This window comes from Mus musculus, chromosome 9 (assembly GCF_000001635.26).
Source record: "Mus musculus strain C57BL/6J chromosome 9, GRCm38.p6 C57BL/6J".
Classification (NCBI taxonomy): domain Eukaryota; kingdom Metazoa; phylum Chordata; class Mammalia; order Rodentia; family Muridae; genus Mus; species Mus musculus.
In genome coordinates this window covers 15,961,810-15,984,292 of record NC_000075.6, presented here as the reverse complement: position 1 = coordinate 15,984,292, position 22,483 = coordinate 15,961,810, and the positions used below count along the sequence as shown (strand labels likewise).

At 42.7% G+C, this 22,483-nt stretch overlaps 1 protein-coding gene across 8 annotated transcripts in view; it reads left to right on the top strand.

Moving 5' to 3' along the window:
* Fat3 (FAT atypical cadherin 3) overlaps positions 1-22,483 on the top strand; it is a 592,493-nt gene that overhangs the window by 518,389 nt on the left and 51,621 nt on the right. For all 8 annotated transcript variants that reach the window (XM_011242542.3, XM_011242541.3, XM_017313398.2 and 5 more), the window contains 5 exons: positions 14,185-14,574; positions 15,952-16,166; positions 17,181-17,318; positions 18,187-18,330; positions 21,327-21,524. In XM_011242542.3, the coding sequence (XP_011240844.1) occupies positions 14,185-14,574; positions 15,952-16,166; positions 17,181-17,318; positions 18,187-18,330; positions 21,327-21,524 (1,085 nt within the window). The remainder of the gene's footprint in view (positions 1-14,184; positions 14,575-15,951; positions 16,167-17,180; positions 17,319-18,186; positions 18,331-21,326; positions 21,525-22,483) is intronic.

The following is a 22,483-nucleotide window of genomic DNA, read 5'->3' as shown; positions in this document are numbered from 1 at the left end:
ACACTTTTCTGAGTTAGTCAGAAAAGTCACCTGACTTGGGAAGCACTGTGGTTTCATGCCTTGAGAGAGACAATACTGGGGGAGGAAATTCTGGAAGGGAGGAATACAGCAGCTCCTTAAATGGATGACTATTCTCCCTGTTAGAATCTCGTTTTGAGAAGTGTTCTGTTTGTCTATCAAAAGAAACATGCAGCATGAAGTATCAGAGCAAAAAGCCTGTGACCATTTTGGGCAATATGGCATGAAAATAATCCACAGCCCATGGTTCATGGGATAGTGGGATGTGGGAGGGATGTTTTTCCTTTCATGAATGAGGAGCATAAAGAAAGGAGTGTGTTTTAATGAGTCAAATGCTCCTTCCTTATTACAGAATTCCCTTGCAATTTGGAATGTGAGGGATCTCAGAAGTGTAGAGGCTCTGAACACTCATCAGACTCATCAGACACTTTCTCGTCAACTTAGCTAATACTTCATAAGCAACAGGGCAACAAATCACTGTAAAGGGACAGCAAGACTTTCCGAGATAAGTTATGTAGAGTGATAGTCCTCAAGCTACTCAGAGGTCACGGAGTAAATCACAAAGGTAGAGCCTTAGAATGGGTGAGACTTGACTTGGGGAGAGTCTTCAGGAAGAACAGTCTTAGAATGACATATACATCAGGAAGATGAAGCCCTAAAGATGGGACTCTATAAACCAAACTAAGAGCTGGGAGAACAGCATATTGTCCAAGATAGGGGAGAGGAGATAAGACCAGAAAACTGGGCAGGGTGTGTCTGTAATCATTCAGGAAGCCTAGGGATCAAGTATTCAACCAGAGAAAGAAAATGGGTGACTGTCTTTAAGAAAATGCATAATCGATTCTTTGTTGAGGAAGCAGAACACAATACAAGCATCTTTAGCAGATTAAAACAGGACAAAGCAGGGTGTGAAAAAGAATTCCAAGAAGGTATTGTGAACTACCACTAGGACCAAAGTTAGAAAGAGCAGAGGAGGCCCAGAATGAGATTTTGAGTGTGAAAATATGAAAACTTTGGCTAGGCCCTGGATCAAATGGCAAGCACGGCTCATCAAGATCTGAACCTTAGGGAACAGATAAACATTAGCAGAAAGATGATAGGTGTTCCAAACTAAGATATGGTGTCAGCAGGCAATTGCATTAAGAGAAAGTGAAAAAAGCTCAGAATATGCCAGAGGAAGGGGACTGTTCCTCTAAAGTTGAGATTTACATCCCTCGATTAACAGAAGGCAGGAAGACCAAGAACTCTTCCATTTTTATCTGACTGTGATTCTGATGTCTCTGTGCCCTCCTTCATAGGAGACATTTATGATAATCAGCTCATTGTGCACACTCTGTAACAAATCCCTCATGAGAACCACGGCATTGTGGGTCCTGAATGATTCATGGAACAGAAACTAAAATGAACCAGTCTTCCTGCACATATAAGGGCATATAGGGCTTCCCCAGGAGCTTGGTCAACTATTCCTCCTGATCAAAGAAGAGCTATGTGATGAATCTACTCTAAAGGAAGCACTGGAGGGTTCCAGATATCTTTGATAAAGTATTTTAGATAAAACTGCCCAGTGTTTCTACTGACTCTTCTAACCTACCCTAGCCTTTCTAGTCTGCCACTTCTTGAGAACTGTACAGAGGAGTATGTGAGTGAGATGCTAAAACCAACAGAAATGTCCATTAGGTGTCCTGGCCTCTTCCTGGAATGGAGTGTGAAGAATGCTTGTGCCATTCTGGGAGAATCAGAGATGCCCTCTGTGTTTTTACCTGGGCTTCTCAAAGCTGGTGGCCAAAGTACAGAGCCACCTTCCATGATTACTTTTAATGTCAAGAAGTAAAGTAAATATAGTCAACATTTACTCTGTGAGACCAGCCTGGCAAGAACTTGGCTAAATGTGGCCCCATTACACTACACCTCAAAGGTAAACACAGAAAAGCCCATGGGCAGAAGAGAGAAACCTAATTCTGAACTATCTACCACCTTCAGTATGGGGGAGGGGAACAGCCTGTGGAATCTGGAGGAAATCTGTTCATATGTCCTTCAAGGAATATATGTACCCATCCTGATACTTCTCCTACTCAGTTTTCCTAAGCATTCTACATCCTCAAAGCCTCATACCCCAGATGAAACTGTACCTAGCCTCCTATGGATCCTACGGATAAATCCATGGGGATGTCCCTAAAACATCTCCAAATGAATAAATGAAACAAGATCCCATATACCTGTAAGGAAAAACCTAGATGATTAGCAGCCAATGGCCTTGGGGAAGCCTTTGGTCTCCCCCCATATCAGTTCCTACCTATATAATATTAGTGTAACAGTAGCTTGCTTCACCAACCTCAAAGTGTCAGCATGAGATTTGTTCAGGATGAACAAAGATGTCTCTCAGAGCTTGTAAGGCCACATTTTCCCCATTGTCTTTCCATTTCCTCCTTCAAATTTCCCCAGCACATCATGTCATTTTGGTCACACTTCTCATGACTCTTCTCCAATCCCACACCTTCCCAGGCAAGAACAGCACTTCTCAAGGACTTTAAATGACAGTAATGATAACGTTGCTGCTAACATCCCTTTTACAGCTACTGCTCCCTGGCAGGCTCCGTTCCAAGGGTCTCAGATACATTATTCCCATTTCTCATAACCACCCTATAGCTGGCTTGTTATTGTTCAATTTACTATGTGAGTAATTTGAAGGCTTAAGTAACTTGTTCTGAGCCATAAGCTAATGTCTGGACAGCAGACATTATGAAAAGGGAGCTCAGGAGAGCTGGGCATCCAGCTGATAGTAATGTTCAAGTACAAGTCATTAGTTCCCTAGACTACCTGTGACTACATTGGTGTCACCAGAGGGCGGGATCAAAATGAGAGACTCCGGGCTAGTCAGTAGCCCTCAGAAGTCATAGAGCAGCAAATTCACTAGGATGACTATGCAAAATAAGTCAAATGCCCCATTGCCAGAGACTCCTTTTTACTGTTCCCCATCCAGAGTTTAAGATTCTGTGGTCTAAGAGGCAAAGCAAGGTGGAAATTTTGATTCCAGTTAGTTCCAAGGTGAACACAGCTTCATCCTGTTAGGATGCTCCTAACAGGCATTGAGAACCACTCAAGAACTCTATTTCTGTGTTTCAAACACCTTAGCAGTTTGGTGACACCTATAGATCATCCCTCAGAATAACATTTTATAGTTTATAAAAATAGAAACATAATTAAATCAGTCCAGTGTTTACTATGTGCCAGTGTGCATTTCTGCTTTAATACAGTAAATACCATGATCCAGTACAAAATGGCTACAAAATCACAGGCATTGTGCATGCCACTGGCTTTGTTGCCAATATCTGTAATTGAACATGCTTTTCAGATCCATTTAGAGATTAGTGAACATGAAGGTCTCAGATATTGTTTTGGGAGCTGTTCTGTTGCTGTGAAGAGACACCAAGATCAGAGCAACTCTTAGAAGAGGAAATATTTAACTGGGGCCTTGCTTACAGTTTCAGAGTCCATTATCATCATGATGGGAAGCATGGCTACATGCTGGCAAGCATGATGCTGGGGAAGCTTGAGAGATACATTCTGACCTGCAGGCAGAAGGAGAGAGGGAGAGGGAGGGAGAGAGAGAGGAACTGGGTAGGATGTGAGCCTTTGAAACCTCAATAGCCTCAAAACCCAACCCCACTCACACACCTACTCCAGCAAGACCATACCTCCTAATTTTTCTCAAATTTTTCCACTCCCTGGTGACAAAGCAGTCAAATAATGAGCCTGCAGGGGCCATTCCCATTCAAACTACTATGGCTATTCTCCCTCTGATAGCTACCTCTAATATTGGCCCAGGAACTCTTGCTTCCTGGATGTGCCTTGATAACCACTTTATATTTCTTGATAACCACTTTAGCAACTAGGTTTAAAGGGCCATGACATTATATACTTTCTGTTAGCCTCATGGGGTCCAACCAGTTCAGCCACCTAGGTACCACAGCTTCTTTGATATGGTTGGGGGATGGGAGGATATGAGAGCTATTGGCTCTGCTCTTAGGAGGCTCCAGGCTTGTTTCCTATGGAAATGTTGTCCCAATAGATGTTTACAATGTCACTACTGAAATCTAGTCCAAACTACTCCTTTTTCAAGAGGTTCAGGGACAAAAGGATTGAACATAGATGACTTTAAAGAGGGGACTTCAACACCTCTAGCCAGTATTTTATATCACAGTGATTTCTCCTGGAAATATTCCAACAGGGATTCAATGCTGATTCCCACCTCTCTCCTTTAAGCATCATATAATCAATGTTTATCCTCATGCCTTAGAAATCATTACCACTGAGCTGTTTAGGTTAGGGCTTAATGTGGGGTTTGTGTGTTTCTTCCCCCAAGCTCCAATATTGTCTGAAGTATTAAATCTCTGAAAGTGGCTGAGGGATTATTAAAATATCACTAAAAATTAAATAACCCTCTGTGAGGACTGAGAGATTTAAGATGTTCCGAGACTTTTGTCTATTGTAGATTTAAAAGCTAGGCACGGTAGCAAATGCTTGTAATCTCAACACTAGAGACGGAGAGACCGATGTCTCTGGAGATTGCTGACCAGCCAGCCTAGTCTCATAAATCAATGAGCTCTTGGCCAGTGGGAAACGCTGTCTCTAACACATAAAAAGCAACAATACCTGTAGTTGACTTTTGCTCTCCTGACTTACATGCAAGTGCCTACATGCATGCAAATATGTACACATGCAGAAATACACTTTCTCCATACATACATATATTTGTGTGTGTGCATGTTTATAATATTATGTGTAAAGCCTTTCTCCAGAGACCTCAAATGAACCCCCATTAGTGAAGGAAAGGATCTTAGTATTCCCACGTGCAGATGGAGAAACTGTGCAGAGTTAGGTGTCTCAGCCAGGGAGGCAGAGGCAGGCGGATTTCTGAGTTCGGGGCCAGCCTGGTCTACAGAGTGAGTTCCAGGACAGCCAGGGCTACACAGACAAACCCTGTCTTGAAAACCAAAAAATAAAATAAATAAATAAATAAATAAACAAACAAATAAATAAAAAAGAGTGGCTTGGGGACAGTGAACGACTCTGAGGCTCTCTTAAACACCCCTGCTCCCTTGTATTTTTGCTTCTCCCAACATCAGGGTCCTTTCAGTAGTGTTTATGGCTCAATACAAGCTTGAGACACGCACCTTGTCTATTTTCCACTCTGGGAGTGAACCCAGAGTGGCTTTAGGATAAGACTGGATTAACTATGACAGGTCTGTCCTTTACCAGCCATCTGAACAATGCTCCGCAGCCTCTGGACCTCCATGCACTCCTCAGACTCTGGCTATACCCCTAAGCAGCATCAGGATCCCCCAAGAAGCTAAGCAAAACAAAGGGTTAAATGAATAAGCAGCCTAAAATAATAACAGGACACACTCTGTCTTGACAGTCTGATTTGGGAAGACTGAAGTAAGGTAGATATGGCGAAAAAAAAAAACCTACTTTTTTTTCCTATAGTGAACATTAAAATGCCTTGCTCAGCTTAGGAGTCTGCATTTGACACATGAGTTATTATTACCCCTTATAAAATCCAATTTCTCTAAAGCTCCGATCAAAACACTAGTTGTCAAATGAAATAGAGATTCCTTCTAAAGAAGCCTGCATGGAGAATTCTGACTTCTACCAAATGACCACAGGAGCTTCTTTCAGCGCCCACTCACATGAGTACGTTGGCACTGCTCACGTGAGCACGTTGGCACCGCTCACGTGAGCACGTTGGCACCCCTCACGTGAGCACGTTGGCACCGCTCAGTCAGCTACACCAGACCAGGCTTTATTTGCAGCGCTGCCCAGCAGGAATGGCCTCAAGGAAGGCTAGCACAGCAGGAATTTCTTCCGTTTGCTTTAAGTTCCTGCCATTTCGGGTACATTGAGACTCTTATGTGTAGTCAATTCCCAGGATAAGGCCTTCCTGGCAGGTACTGTGCTGTGCATCATCTGCTGGCAAGTTCTTTAAGCTTCCATATCTCAGAAAACTTTCTGCTCATACAACCTCTCCGAACAACCCTTTCAAGCCTCTCTCCTCTCCTCTCCTCTCCTCCCCTCCCCTCCCCTCCCCTCCCCTCCCCTCCCCTCCCCTCCCCTCCCCTCCCCTCCCCTCCCCTCCCCTCCCCTCCCCTCCCCTCCCCTCCTTTGCTTCCTTGTGAATGAATGACAGCTTCAGCATCCATAATTTCCGGTGTTTGTGCAGCTCCCACAGTGCTCTCTTTGTCTGCCGTGTCTCACCTGATGATATCCACCCTTCATTCGTGACTCAATGTAGCAGTTTTAGTCTCTGAGAAACTTCTGTTTGATTCTTTCCGGTAATCAATTCTGCACGTTTAAGGAACTGGCTACTTTTGAAGTGACATAGAAATGCTGAGAGACCCAGTACGCGCTGTGCAGCAAGGGGTCTTCGGGTATTTATGGAGTAAACACATGAGTGAGTGAATGACGATGTGGAGATGGAATGAATTAGGTCCATGTTCATCCTCAGGGGTGCGTGTATGAAACCTTTGACGTAACATCGCTGGGTCACAGTATAGCATAGAAATCTAATGTACTGGTAAAGATGGAGTTTTATAGCTCTTTGTGGATGAATTCATTTACCCACAATTAACACTGCCAGGCCAGGCTGTGGGTGCTGTAACTTTCTCCATGCCTCAGGGAATCTCACTGCACAGGGACCAGCTTCTTGGTTACATAGTCTATGCAGTTCACACAGAGCAATGCCGCTTGCTTAGACATGCCTCTGCCTGACTTAACTTTCTGATTTGGTTGTGCTGGGTATCCTCATGTTTCTAAACAAAGGGGCTGGGGTTTTGTTTTGAATTGGGGCCACAATCTTGTCATTAGACCCAGTGAAACAGCTGCTGCCTTCTAACTTGGCAAACACCCAGGCGATGCTGGATGCCGTCGGCAGGCTCTCCCTGACCTACGCGGCCGCCTTCAGGCTTTTTTGGACGTTTTAAAGGGAGCTTCAGACCCTGGGAGTTGATGTCATGCCCAGGAGAATGTGGCAGCTTTAGTCATCGCCCAATGAAAAGCTTTTAAACGGCACTTAAAACAGAAGTCCTGAGAAAGTCTATTATAAGGACAGTAATCACTAAGCTAAAAGTATTGCTAATTCCTGGACTCTGTCATAGGAACTTCCTGTTTAATTTTATGTTATCCCAACATATATTTCAAAGATAAAACAGGAAGGCTCAGTCGAAGCCGTTTGACTCCCTGGAATTGCATTTGCCTTCTACTGAAGATGAGAGAAAAATTTTAGGCCAGCCATTTCCTTTAATTGCCTTAATTAAAGTGTAAAATTTAGTTTAAAAATACTCTTTGCAGTAACTTTATAATGGGGCCTCTGACAAAAGCAATTTTCTAAGTAGCATTAGTGTCTTTCTAAGCAAAGATGAGCTAAAGTGAACAATGTAAACCCTCGGCAGAAAGCCTATACAATATGTAGGCCTAATGTTCCACAATTATTTCAAATGATATGTTCATTAAGAATTAAAACTGGGCTGGAAAAAAAATCTCTTGAAAACTTGGATGCTTTCCAAAACTAGTATTAAAGAATTGTTTTCAGAGTGCATGACTTTTTTTTAACATTTCACTTATATATTACAGTGTCATGTGCCCACTGTATAAAATCTAGAAGGTTGAGCAAATGTGAAAACAACTTTAAAACAGTTCGAGTTTTGACTAAATCCATTCTGCACTTTTTCTTCAGAAAAGTAAACAGAAACTTCATATTATTTTATAATCCGCACTTTTATGCTGATTCATAAACAGATTTCCATCTCATCTATCCATTTATATTAAATGACAGTGAACAATGCAATCTATTTGCATATTAATGTGCCATGATTTATGCAGTGGTCTCTGCTGTAGAAAATCGGGTTTACCAGGTTTTCTTTTCCATAGAATTTACATCAACTCACCATTGTTTTTATGAGAAATGTTTTATCTGTGTTGCCTTTATTTTTAAGATTTATTCTTATTATTTTTTAATTATGTGTGATGGGTATATGCCCATGAGTTCAGTGCCCACAGAGGCCAGAAGAGGGCATCAGATCTCCTAGAGCTGGAGCTACAGGTGGCTGTGAGCAGCCAGACATGGTTGCTGGGAGCCAAACTTGCCTCCCCTGGAGGAGCAGGATACACTCTTATCCACGGAACTGTCTTTCCATCCCCTGCAATACACTCTTAATCTCTGACCCAATTCTCCAGTCTCTTACCTGCATTTTAATAATACCTCATGTCTCTCTATGTCCTTTTGAGGCTATTCGATTCTTTCTACATGTGTGTTTTTAGAGGACATGCATACAATGCACCCATCACCTGCACTCACTTTATTAAATTAAGATTCGTAATAGCAGCAAAACTATAGTTATGAAGTAGTTACAAAAATAATTTTAGGATGGGGTCACCACAATATGAGGAATTCTATTAAAGGATTGCAGCATTAGGAAGGTTGAGGACCGTTGCTCTATAGAATCTCAAATTAGGCCTGGCCATTACAATGCGAAAGGAACACATGGAAGAGTGTCCAGATGTCTCATATAACGAGCCTGCCCTCACACTAGCCAACTTACTGTTAACTATTAACCACTGAGAGCAGAATTTTACTACAGCCTATTTGTATCTTAAATGTCTCATCTCTAAATACCTCACAGTGGGGAGTGAATCTTATCACGCATTCTCATGGAGACAGCAAGTCTTTAGCAGTGATTATTTTTGAGCTCAGGGTTTCCTGCAACAGTGAATGGGACACCCATCACCACCAGCACCAGCACCACCCCATGGATATCAGTTCTAACCACAATCTGCCCAGCACATTGCCTTGGGCATTTTTATAAGAACCTGATCATCTGGTTCAAGTAAGAGGGAGACTCAGAGGCACAGAGGACAACTTAACCACTGCTTTACAGAACTGCTCGTCATGCTGCTGAGATGCCAGAGGGAGAGATGGTATCTCTTGGCTCATTCCCCTCAGCTCAGGGCCAAGGGCAGACAAACAAGAAGGTGTCATTTTGGGAATCTTCTTCAAATGGGGAGATCATTCCAGTTCCTCCTTTGAGAAATACAGAAACAACAGTATCATTTCAGGATAAAGTCATAGCAAAAAGATTCCATGATAAGAACCACAGCTGTGTTATCATTCTTCATTGGTGATATTCTTTTACAGTTTAATCACTCAGCCTGGGCATAGAGACTGTGGTATCTAAACATACTCATGGGCTATCCAACACTGATGACCTTATAGTTGTAGGTATTTGAGGAGGTGCTGGTTGATGACAAGTCATCAATGACTTGGGATGTGCCTTGGGGGCTGATGACAAGGAAACATGAAGGAACTTAAAGTGATTGACATGTTCCTGGTCTTGATAAAAGCATTGGTTCCATGCGGTAGATATTTGTCAGAGCTTGCTCATGAGTTCTGTGTTCATGTTATTATCACATGTAAGTTATGACATGTCGAGGTGAAATAAAAATGAGCAAAACTGTGGGGGAGAGAGGGGAAGAAGAGTGTCAGTGACAGAAGATAGAAGAGAATGCTATGGAACTCGGTCCTCTAACTATGACATGGATGCTGCACATACTAGAGCTCACAGAAGCTGTGGTTACCTACATGCACACGACCTCCACAAGGTCAGGCCTGTTAAAAAATTGCAGCAGGAGCCTCAATGGTGGCCTGTAATCCCAGCACTCAGGAGGCAAATGCAGGCAGAACTCTCAGTTCCAGGCCAGTCTGGTCTATAGAGCAAATCTCAGTACAGCCAGAGCTACACAGGAAAGCTCTGTCATGAAAAAATCAAATAAATGAATAAATAAATAAATAAATAAATATCCCAACATAGACCTGGGAGAGGCACCTGAGGTCCACAACACTCTGATGAGCTATTGGCAGTTAGTGGCTACCAGGGAGGCAAAGTCACTTTGTTTAGGAGTGTTTCCCTTGCCTCAGCAAAAGAACCAACACCCACATACACATGGGCAGGATTAATTGGATTCAGTAAAGAACTAAATGTAACAGAGGACATAAAGTCGGGCAAGAGAAGCAGTGGGGATTCTGTGTCAGAGATAGATATTATCAAATGCATCAAAGAATAAATAAAAATGGTTTTTTAGAAAGGCTAAATAAGAAAACCTGTTAAGTAACCTCTTCTTGTGGTATGTATTTCATACTTCATTATAAATGACCCATTGCAACCATTTGGTACTAATTGGATGAGGGGGTCTTAAAGGACAGATCATGTAAGTGACAAAGAGGACAGAAATAGATGTCACTGACAAGACTCTAAAGAGGGGCTGTCAGAGAAGACATAAGCATCAGACACCAGGTGGGTGAAGCAACTCCTTAAGCTCCTTATACTTATGGAGCCTCTAAGAAAATGCAGAGCACACACACCTTAAAGTCAAAAGAATCTCACTACGCTTGTAGTGTTGGTGACTCTTGTCATTTGTGTTTATGATGGTGTGTGTGTGTGTGTGTGTGTGTGTGTGTGTGTATGTGTGCATGTGTGTATATATGTAGAAATCAGAGAACAAGTGTTATTCCTTGGGCATCATTCACCTTTTGGTTTTTGAGACAGAATCTCTCACTGACCAAGTAGGCTAGGCTGGCTGGCCAGGGAACCCCAGGGATCATATCTGGTACCAATCAAGCTTTAGGATTCTGCTGTATGCCTGCCTGCCTATCTATCTATCTGTCTGTCTGTCTATCTATCTATCTATCTGTCTATAATATATATATATATATATATATATATATATATATATATTCACATGTGTTCTAAGGATTGAACTCACACTCCCATGATTAAAAACAAAGCATCCAAGCAGCTAAGCCATCTCTCCAAACCTGATGGTTGATGTCTTTGACACCCTCAGATATAAGCTGAGTGGTTTGACATTGTGTTGGGTCTTTGGGGATGATCCCAGTACACTAGGTATTACTTCTCACAGAAGTAATAAAACTTTGTTTAAGCTCTACGCCTGAATTTGACAGCCACTGAATAGTGTCTTCTGGTTTCTTTCCATCCACAAGGATCCAGCAGCTCATCTTGGCTCAGTTTGCAGGAAATGGATTTTCTGCATTAGGCAGTAGGTCCAGGCAGCAACCTCATGAGAGGGGCTGGAATTCCACTGAAAACACAAGTAAAACTAACTATATTGGTTGGATTTAAAAATGTTTAGGGAGGTGGGGTTAGGAGGAGTGTAGGACAACAACTTTGGAGAAAGCAGAGGTGTGGCTTTCTGCAATGTTGCTAAGTAAAGCAAAAGGCCTTGGCACCAAGTTCACCAAGTCTAAATGAACAGAATCAGCCTGGAGGGGATCTCTGGCCTTAGTGTGGCTTACTCACAAGAGCCTTGTAAAAGTAGCTCTCTCCTCCATCAGGGCCAGGATGGAGGTAGGAGAATACCATCTCCTGTTAGAGAGGTAGAGTCTAGCCAGGAGGCTGGAGGAGAAAGGTGTGGATCTGGAATAGGTTGTTTCTAATGATGCATCAACTACCTCTCCCAATAAAGGAAACACAGGCCCCCATTAAAAGGCACAGTTCAGTTGGCCTTGCTTGAGCCACCCCTTCTTGTCCCTCTTAATTTACCTTGCTTTTGACCAGTGAATCAAAGGTTGCCAATCTCCCAAACTGACCTTTGGGTCTAAAGAGATAAATACAATGAGTAGATCCTGCTCAACACTCCAGAATGCTGAGCAAGGGATCCATGGAAAATAGAACTTACCTGTTGTCCCTCATGTCTGTAGATGCTGACAGGTTCAGACCAGGTCATCAGTCCTGGGCTCCTGCAGCAGTGGAATTTATTTAGTAGCTTCCAACACGTACTCACATGAGAGGCTCTGTGTCTTCTGTTTCCTTTCCTTGTTGGCAAGAGCTGTGTGCCATATGCTAGGGATGGAATTCAAACCTTTAGGGAATGTGTGTGATTTGAAAACCTGAGTGGTGTATTCATGTCATTCACTGATGTGTTTCTGTAAACATACCCCCATGACTTTGAACAGTGTCCTGAGAACACTGAATCAGCTTAGGCAACATCCAGAGCATCTGTTCTTACACCAGCAAGGCAATTGTTTTCAAGGAACAAACTTGATCTCTTCTGCATGTCTGCCCGTTCCCATCAGAAATATCTATGAGAGAATTTATTCCTCTAGCCCCTCCAGCCAGAAGGCATCCCTGAAGCCATAGTTCCCAGGGAGAAACCTCGTTGTTAGTCTGAGTACAAATATTAGAGGTTGATGGTTATAACAAGATAGTTGTTTCGAAACAGAAGTGAAAGTAGATGATGAGAAATAAGGTAGGAAAAATTGGACTCTTGGGAATAGGACCAAGAACAAGTCCTCCACATGGGCCTTTTAGTTAAAGCCACACAATGCAATTTATGGAATCCCTTCCAGATACTTGATTTTATTGGTTTGCTGGGAATTTATTCAAGGAAACCGTACATGGGGAAGTAAAATGTTCAGTTCTTATCTGCCAAATTCCTACCCTCTTGGTGAGGTGTCATGATTGCAAATATACAATGGAGCCTTCCCCTAGAAAAGCTTGTGTTCCAGGTCCCACAATTCAAGAACAGCATTGCAGAAGGCCATCATAGCCAAAGGCCTCTGGCAGATGATCCTCTTCATTGACAATATTTATGAGGACTGAGAGAAATGACTCAGCAGTTAAGAGTGCCTGCTGTTCTTGCTCTTGCCAAAGACCAGAGTTAGATTTCCAAATCCACATTAGGCAGCTCATGATAACTCTAGCTCCTGGAGATCTGACATCCTCTTCCAGCCTCTACAGATATCCACACAAAATTGTGATACTCACAAAAAGCATACACATATAAATAACTAAAATATTGAATTAAAATCTTCTTTAAAGAGAATTTTATTATCAAAATGGAGCTGTTTCCACCAATAATTTCATTCTATTTCCTTTCTTATGAATTTTACAGACTAAAACAAATCTTAGTTTCATAACCTGTTTGGAAGGGCTGGAATTATCTAATCTCAGACACATGTCATTCAGAAATTTGTTGGTAGACATTTCTTGCTTGATATGTTTTTGCTTGAATGTATGTTAAGATGACATTTTGAGAGCTAAATGCATTTCTTAAGATCACTGAGTCAGATCACCTTCAGCTAGGAAGTCCCAGGCTTGCTGGCCCTCAGAGTTCTCTTATCCCTCTGTGATCCTCATGGCCACAAACATTCATCATTTTGTGTATTAGTCATAATTGATGGTAATCAAAAGTGTAGCTCCAGTTTGAGCTTGTTTTCTGAACACTCGACTCTTCTACCCAACATTTTTATTAAATATCAAGTGCCCACCTTCAATTTCACATGAAAATTCTGGTCTTTCACCCCAAGCATAATTCTCCCATGTCTGTCTCCTTCTCAACAATGGGGAACTCCCTCTTTCAGCTGCTCAGACTACACAGAAGAGTCATGTTTGAGGCCTGTCTATTCTGGTATCCCATGAGCCCCACCATCAGATATAATTTCTTCCCTACCACCTCCAAGTTCAACACAACTCACATTCCTCCCCTGCTACCACCTGGTACTCAGAAAAATGGAATCCAGTGCTTTCTAATCACTACCAATACTGGACCCTTGCTCAAGCTGCCATTATGCTATGCCTACATTCCTGGGGGGAGGGGCCAGTCTTATTGTTGCGCTGCAACCTGTTAATGAGCAGCACCTGGAAGAATCCTGTCCATGCTCAAGGCCTGACCCATGATTCTCCTCTCAAAGCTGTCAAGTGGTTTCAGATTCTCATCTGTAGCAAGAATTCACAACACCTTCTTAAGTACTTGGTAGATTCTCAATGAATACATGGGGAAGTGATTAGTTTATTATTGTCTGCTTTTCTTTGGGCTATATTGCTTATCTACACATCTAGTGATATCTGAATTTTGCTCAGGAAAAAAATTAATGTGAAGGAGGTTATATATTAACAATGACCAAAGAATTTGGGCATTTGTTCTCAACTTCCCGATTTTAATTTCATTATATATTTTGTAAACTGAAGACTGAATTTTTGTAAGGTCAGAGGTACTTCTACAGTGACTTTTTCTTGGGTGGCTTTCATAAATCAGCAAAGCACAATATCTTTGTCCTCTGTTTTTGTCTTTTCATTCTTGTGTCGTTTCCTGTAGGCATCAACAGGAAGGTCGTGTACTCCCTGGAGGACTCGGCCAGTGGAGTCTTCTCCATCGACAGCTCCTCTGGTGTCATAGTTCTGGAACAGCCTCTAGATCGAGAGCAGCAATCATCCTATAACATCAGTGTGCGGGCTACAGACCAGAGTCCCGGACAGTCCCTCTCCTCTCTCGCCTCTGTCACCATCACTGTCCTGGACATTAATGACAACCCTCCTGTGTTTGAAAGGAGAGACTACCTGGTAACAGTGCCTGAGGACACTTCCCTTGGCACCCAAGTCCTGTCTGTTTTTGCCACCAGCAAAGATATTGGTACAAATGCTGAGATAACTTACCTCATCCGGTCTGGAAACGAACAAGGGAAATTTAGCATTAACCCAAAGACAGGTGGGTAAATAACAATGCCAATAATATTTCCTGTTTATTCTCCAACCCCAGTCACCCCCTTCTTGGTGGAATCTGTGTGTTCCCCTTCCTCCACACCAGGTCTTTCATGTAGACCTCAGTACCCTGTTCCTACAAATGTTCTTTCTGACTCATGAATGCACACTCTAACCCTGTAACAACATAACTACTGTGTTCAAATGTAAAGATATAGGAGGTATATGTAACCTTGAGTAAATGAGGCAGAAGTATTGATGGGGGGTGGGGGCTGCATTAACAGAGCCTCCCAGCGGAAAGTGTTTATATATTAGGACCATTGCTTCAAATTAAACTGTATGTGGAGTCCACTTATTAAGACATGCACTAGCTTTGTCCTGTCCAGCTCTGACCATTCTATAAGACCACCATGGGGAGATAGCTAGGATGGTTTAAATGTGGCACTGTGAAACTAAACTGGCAAGGTAAATCTCCACCAGTAGTCAGTGCTCAGAAAACTCAATTATGGATCCAAATAGGCTCGCTTTCAGTTTCCACAATAATTTGAAGGAGCCTATTGGCAGTCTTAGCCCTAGAGAAGTTCTCTGACTGGGTATGTCCAAGAAAATGACCCTCTCATTTGTCCTAATAATTGTTTTCCAAGTGGGAGAAAGATAAAGCCTAGCAACTGTTCTGTGGACACAAAGACTAGCTATCAGCTTGAGAGCATTGCACAGGGTTACTACCAGACAATGCTGGGACAGCATTCTCAGATCCCAGTTTACTCATGTATTGACCTCAACTAGCAGACTTTTTTTTCTGCTTGCTTAGTTTAAATGGCATTATGGTAGGATCATCTAGGCTATGTGTGTGTAGACACCATGGGGCTTCTTTTCATGTCATCCTGCCTTGTGATTCCCCATGTCTTGGTCTCTGTGGATAATAGTTTTAGATGGGTGCATTATAAGTTGGCAAAGCAGCTGTGCACTTAATTCAATCACATGTCGGCTGTGGGTGGTTTCTTGATGACAGAGTCACATCCACACATCATTTGTTTTTCTTCCCCTGAATCCACTCAGGGACTCTAGAGACACTCCCTGGGGTGCTTGTCCTTGCCCAGCTCTCTAGCTTCACAAGCAGAGACTTCCATGCTGCCTAAAGGATGTTTGAAACTATCATGGAACTCTGCAAACACTGTTCATGACTTCAGACCTATGTCGGGTGGATAGCTCTGCTTTAACTGACTGTGTTAACCAGACTTCTAGGCTGTTCTCGAGGACTCAGTAAACAAACTCTCAAACATATAAACTTGGCTACAGATGATATAAACAGCACTGTGCCTACAGAACAACTGGCCCAGGTTTTCCTCTAACAAAACATAAAGTTACCTATTTTCCTTCAAAGGGGGTATTTCTGTCTTGGAAGCTCTGGACTATGAAACGTGCAGAAGATTTTACCTGGTGGTGGAAGCTAAAGATGGGGGCACCCCAGCCCTCAGCACTGCAGCCACAGTCAGCATTGACCTCACAGATGTAAATGATAACCCTCCTCGGTTCAGCCAAGATGTCTATAGTGCTGTCATCAGTGAAGATGCCTTAGAGGGGGACTCTGTCATTCTGGTAGGTGCCAGCAACATCTAAATTCAGGGACAAAGTATCCTCACAGTGAGGAAACAAATGAGGTCTGTCTTGGAGTTTGTTCCCTCTCCCCTTTTCAATGATTTTGTACACCCTCCCTCAACGTCCCTCACACAGGGGCTTTCAATAGCTCCTTCTCTGGTTTATGTATTACAAAGAATTTTACAGATTAATTTATATAAAGATATAAATTACTAACAATTGCTTTCCTTACAGTAGTATATAATTCTAAAGAAAACACAAGGATTTAACTTTTAAAGACCATGCCTCCTGGTCTAAAGCACCTAATTCGTGACTACAGAACAACTGACCTGTGCCTAGCTAGGAAATTCATGGGTATATTTTCCCTGGCAGATGGGGGTTTGCACAGAAACACTGAAAGGATCAACATGAACAAATCCCATGATTAAAGAGGCAATGCAGCCCATTGTGGTGGAAGGGCATGGGGACAGGAATATGGACCTGGTCACGATATTCACAGTCAGAAAGCAGAGATGCTTCACTAGGTTTCTGTATGGAACCAGGACAATGTTCCTCCTTTCCCATTCAGTCTAGGGCCCCACCTTGAAGGGTTGATGCCATGGATATTCAAGGTGTGTCTTTCTACAGCTAAGCCTTTCTAGAAACACTCTCGTAGGCCTCAGAGCTGGGACTCCCCGTCCAGTCACACTGGCAATGAAGCAGAACCATCACTAGTGGCATTACTTGTTGCACTGTAAAGAGCTCATGAAATCAACCCTACAAAGTTAGCCTGGGGCTGTCATCGTTATCTCAAACCCTGATGAACATCAGGCTGAATAGATATCAGGCTCTGAGAGGTGCAAACAACAAGGAAATTCATGTGCCCTTGCTAGTGTTACCTTTTTTGGTCCCACCGATTGCTTCTTCCACTAGGTACTTATCATGGGTAAGGGTCTCAGAACACCATCAGAGAGAGACCCTGAGCATCAACCTTTTGTCTTTCTCTTGTCTTTGTTTTGTTTCTTTCCTATCAAGCTGATAGCAGAAGATGTGGACAGCAAGCCTAATGGACAGATTCGTTTTTCCATTGTGGGTGGAGATAGGGACAATGAATTTGCTGTTGATCCCATCTTGGGACTTGTGAAAGTTAAGAAGAAACTGGACCGGGAGCGGGTGAGTAAATTTAGGTCACCCCTCACCATCCACACCTACACTATCACTGACCTCATGGGCACAGGCTCCAAATGAGCAGTAAGGAAATGCATGTAGGTATTTGGGTTGGACTCATTAAAGAATTTTCTACTAATAATAGCTTTTGGCAGATGCTGGAGATCTTAAGGAAAAAGGCCAATGCTTACCTTTCTGCATAGTTTGAACTTTAGTCCTTCATGAGTGAAAGAAAGGAAAACACCTTCAACAGGACGTGTGCCCTGGTTTCAATGGCAACTTCAGCCTGAAGACTAAAGTTTTCTTGTCAGGAAAGATCCTCCTGAAGGCACCCTAGGAAAAGAAAAATCTAGAAAATTTCTTTGTCTGAGATTGACTTAATTTCTAAATATTGTCATTCTTCACCAAAACATGTATTTTCAAAGATAAATTAAATATAGAAATGAAATTTATAGCAATAACACTCAAAAGATTGGATCTTCTAGGTAATAGAACCTGCTCACCCAGGAATATCAAAATGAGCAGTGTAGATCAGTGGTGACAATTGTATTGAACAAAGGCTCAGGCAGAGCCTCGAAAGTAGAGGCTTCTCCCCTCAGGGAAGGACTGCAAGTGCTGGGCTGCATTTTTTGGTTGGCACAACTAGATTGAGTGTGATATTGTATCCTAGTGGGCAGAGATTGGGACAACTCTAAAGAGCCTGAAATACATAGGTCGATCCCCAACAAAGAATTATCCAGTCCCAAGTGTTGATGGTGCACAGGTCTACAGAATAGGAGTGAAGGTGACATAGCCAGAGACTCCAGGTTATCTGAGCATGCGCAGAAGAGAGGAGGCACTGTTGTTTCTTATTGCCACCTCCATGCCTTGGCAGGTGTCAGGATATTCCCTGCTCATCCAGGCAGTAGATAGTGGCATTCCTGCAATGTCCTCAACGACAACTGTCAACATTGATATTTCTGATGTGAATGACAACAGTCCAGTGTTTACACCTGCCAACTACACTGCTGTGATTCAGGTAAGCAACTCTTGGCTGCCAGGTACTACCTGTGTGGCTCAGCCTCTTCCATCTGCTCTGGCTTGTTGGGTTGGGTATTCTCTACAGATTAACTCAGGGTAGGAGACTCTAGCAGCTGGAGCTTACAACCAACAGTTTCAGAGGCTGAGAAGATCAAGGTGAAGGCCTTCACCGATCTTGTATCTGGCAGATGCTCATGATATGTTCCCACTTGGCAGAAAAGACAAACATGCTCCTTTGGGATTTTCTATGAGAACACTTATGGTACCTCAAGAGTCTATCCCCATTAAGAGTCTTAGCACCATTGTATTGGGACCTAGTTATCAGTCTGTGGGTAATTAGTATTTAATACCAACTTGTCTATTCCTAGGGAAGGTGTGAAAACAACCTGTATTTCCACCACAATTGTTGAAAAGTGTTATTGAGTATTGTTTCTTCTAAGTATTAGATGCTCCGTATACACAGCCTGTTCCCATTGCTATGTGTCATGGATGGTTCACTGACACAGATTTTCCCACTCCTATGCACACACATACCATAGAATTGAAAGAGCCATAGGTCTATGAGCTTAACTAGACATCTCAAGATCATGCAGCTGGCACATGATCAGAATTTGAACCTGACTCTGTCATGTAAACATATAATATGAATAATCTTTCTGCAGTAACAGGCCATCTTTAAGTATTCTTCTGACAGAGAATAGAGATCAATATGAACCATCCCATAGACTTCAGGATAGAGCTCCTTAAAAATTCACCTTCCATAGACAATTTTTTAGGACTTTAAAGCCACCTGCCTTTAAGTTGGGCTTTAAGATAGAGTAACTTACAGCTGGTGCTCTCCTTTCAGTGAAAGTGGCCGATTTCTCCAGTAGTTTATTATTCAGAAGTTAGCTTGTGAACAAGGTACCTGAGTTTCCTCTGCTGGTGGCTGGTGGCTGGAAAGCTGTGTAGGAAGAAAAAGAGAACCAGACTGGGTGTGGAAGGCTTGGAGACACAGCAAATTATCTTTATGCCTTACAGATACATAGGAATTCTGGAAAAGTACAGTGGCTCTCAGGTACTGCCAAGGGCTTTGTGAAGGAGCAAAATAAGAATGGTTAGGTCTCTAGAGAACACTTTGTGATAAGATGGAAGCACTTGAGTGTGGCTGTCTATGAATCGCCTCCTTCACCCTACTGACACTGAACTATCTGGGAATCAGGCTGAGATGTTCATGAATAAGCACAACCACTGTATGCTTATCCCTGGCCCCTTTGTCAATGCAATCTTCTTCCTTCCTGGAGAAAATGGAGGTTTTCTCTCCTCTGCTGCTGCCAGCAGCCATGCGTGTGATTGCTCTCCTGCCTTCATTCCCTGCACCTCCTCCACTTTCTCTTAGATTTCAGTGGTTGTGGTCTCAGCCTTTGGTTTTATGACATGCTTCCATCAGCTGGACAGACTATTCACAGGTGTGGAAGTCAGCACTGAGAGCACATGGTCAGGGCCCCTCCCTCTGCAGGCTGGGCCTGACTGTAATTTCACACCCTTCCTTCTTAGACAGTGACCCCAAGGACACACATTCGCTCACTCTTTCAGTTTTTTTCTGTGGAGGAAATGGCCCTCAGAGAATGAGCAAACAAATCAATAAATCTTCTGTTTTGTGCAGTGCTGAGTATGTTGTCTGTGTAAGGTAGTAAATCTTCACTGGATGACATGGTCCCACGGTAGGCTCCTAAGGGAGGCGGTGCCTGGAGCTTGATAACCAAGCAGGCAGGCATGTGGCAGAAAAGAAACCTCTGTGATTCTCTCCTAGTCCTTTTTCAAGACTGTCTCTCCTTTTACACAAAGAATAATGGGCTTACCCTAATGCCTGGTTATCTTTTTTCTCTGTTTTTTTTTCTTTTCAATTTTCAATTTTTATTATTTAATTTTTGAGACAGAGTCTCACTATTTACTCCTGACTTACCTAGAACTCATTCCTTATTCAAGGCTGGACTCAAACTCTTGACAATCCTCCTGTCTCTTCATCCAAGTGCTAGAATTATAATGTGATCCACCATTAAGTATGCTTGGCTATACTTAGTTATCATAAACTAATTCAGCATATGAATTGCTGGTCACCCAGCACCACATATCATGGTCCTTATCTCTGGAATGTTTCATTTCCATACAATACTAAATCCTGAAGCTGGCCATTCACAAGATAAATAAGAAATCTACTATCAGGCCAAACGATTCTAAGGCTAAACTATTACACAGAGGATTAAGAAAACCAATATTGATCCTACCTACAAAAACCTTCATCTAATGCTTTCAAAGTGAAGAAGATAAACTTTGACCCAAAAAGTAGGTATGACCTATCTTCATGTTCCTGTTTCGAGCCATGTTTCCAAAATGGCGGCTGAAATTGATTGTGTCCCTCCTCATTTTGATAAATGTGCTGTCTACTTTCTGTCCTCTAGAGGAACATGACCCAACTGTGTTGTGAGGTGGATTATAAAAACCCATTTGGTTTTATATATTGACTAGAAGGTTGCTTACATGCTAATGTCTGATGTAACATTCATTGTATTACAGTGTTAGACTTTGTTTAACCACATCTTATCTAGTATGAAGACTCTTCCCATCCCAGCAGGGTGGTGCTTTCTGGCCCTGGGTGGATTTCCACCTTCATCACAAAGGGTAGAAAGAGTGTTGCTCAGTGCTGAAAGTGACAGACAGGTGGAACCTGGTTGTGTCTTTGGACCTAGAAACCCATTCAGCCAAAGGCTGGTGTTATCATCTGAAGAGAGTACAATCTCATGACACATCTATGAGGAGGCTGCTAGAGATGGGAAAGAGGATGCTTGCAACTCCAGCCTGTTTTCAGTAGACATTAAATACCGTGGAGAGGGAGGATTTTGTCTGCCAAATGCCTGGTGTTCTAGCTTGGCACTCCCAGCCTGTAATGATTTTTTTTTTAATGTGATGAGAGGTGTAATTTTAACTTCCTTTTTAAAACACTCCTTTATACAGGAAAATAAGCCAGTGGGTACCAGCATCTTACAGCTTGTGGTGACAGACAGAGACTCGTTTCACAATGGGCCTCCCTTTTCCTTCTCTATTTTGTCGGGAAATGAAGACGAGGAGTTCATGCTGGACTCCCATGGGATCCTACGGTCTGCAGTGGTCTTCCGGCACATGGAGTCTCCAGAATACCTACTGTGCATCCAGGTACAGCTTTGCTCTCTGTCCACACTGGGTGCTGCTTTTCTCCATGTCTGCCCTTCTGCCTGTTAGTTGGGTTTTCCCTTGTTCACTAAGTCAAGATAGCTCATGATAGTGAAGGAATTTTCCTCTTCTAACCACAAATTCAGTTTCTTACCGATAAAGACAGCTTCTGTGAATGAAATGCAAGTGAAACTGAGCAGGAAAGAGGAGTGATCACTACTCAGCATGCGTGTATCCGGAGATTGTTCCTGGGGGGTGGACAGTTGGCAGATCTCAGTGTGTACTGTAGTAAGTCCCGGGGTTGTACCTGACTCTTACCCATGCTTCTAGTATGCTAGCTAGAGTCTGCCTCACTGAGGGAGGATGTCAATCACTGTCATAGAAGACTTGGCCGTGTCATGGCCTCTGCTAGATATGCCTTCCCCAGTGAACCTGGGAATCAGATGACACTGGCTTTCCAGTATCCCAATCCTTCAAGTTCAATGGCCTGTATGACAAAAAAGTCAGCACAAGGAGGCAAAAATGACAGGTGTGCAAGGGTCACAAAAAGGAGCTGTCACTGATCAAAACCATGGAATTTCTGTGGCTTTACCTATAGCAAGATTTAGATTTCAGCCATAAAACTGAATGATGTTTCAACCCACTGTCACCCACAGAAAGCTGCCTAAGGGTGACAACCCACTGTTACCCACAGGAAGCCATTTTGAAGAGTGGCTTATGGTGGCTCAGTGATTCTCAGTGCTCACATTGAATTAATTGTCATCTTTTTAAATAAACAAAAGCTTGTTCTCTTCCATTCCCAGACAAATTAGAAAATAGTGGCTCTGAGGACATCTGTGACCTCTCCAGTTAAGACCCTTTGTCCAAATATTTAAATAATGTCATATCACAGGACATAAACTCCAGGTACAAGGGGAATTTTCGGTGTCCTCTTAGAGCCCTAGCAGAGATCTCTGAACACC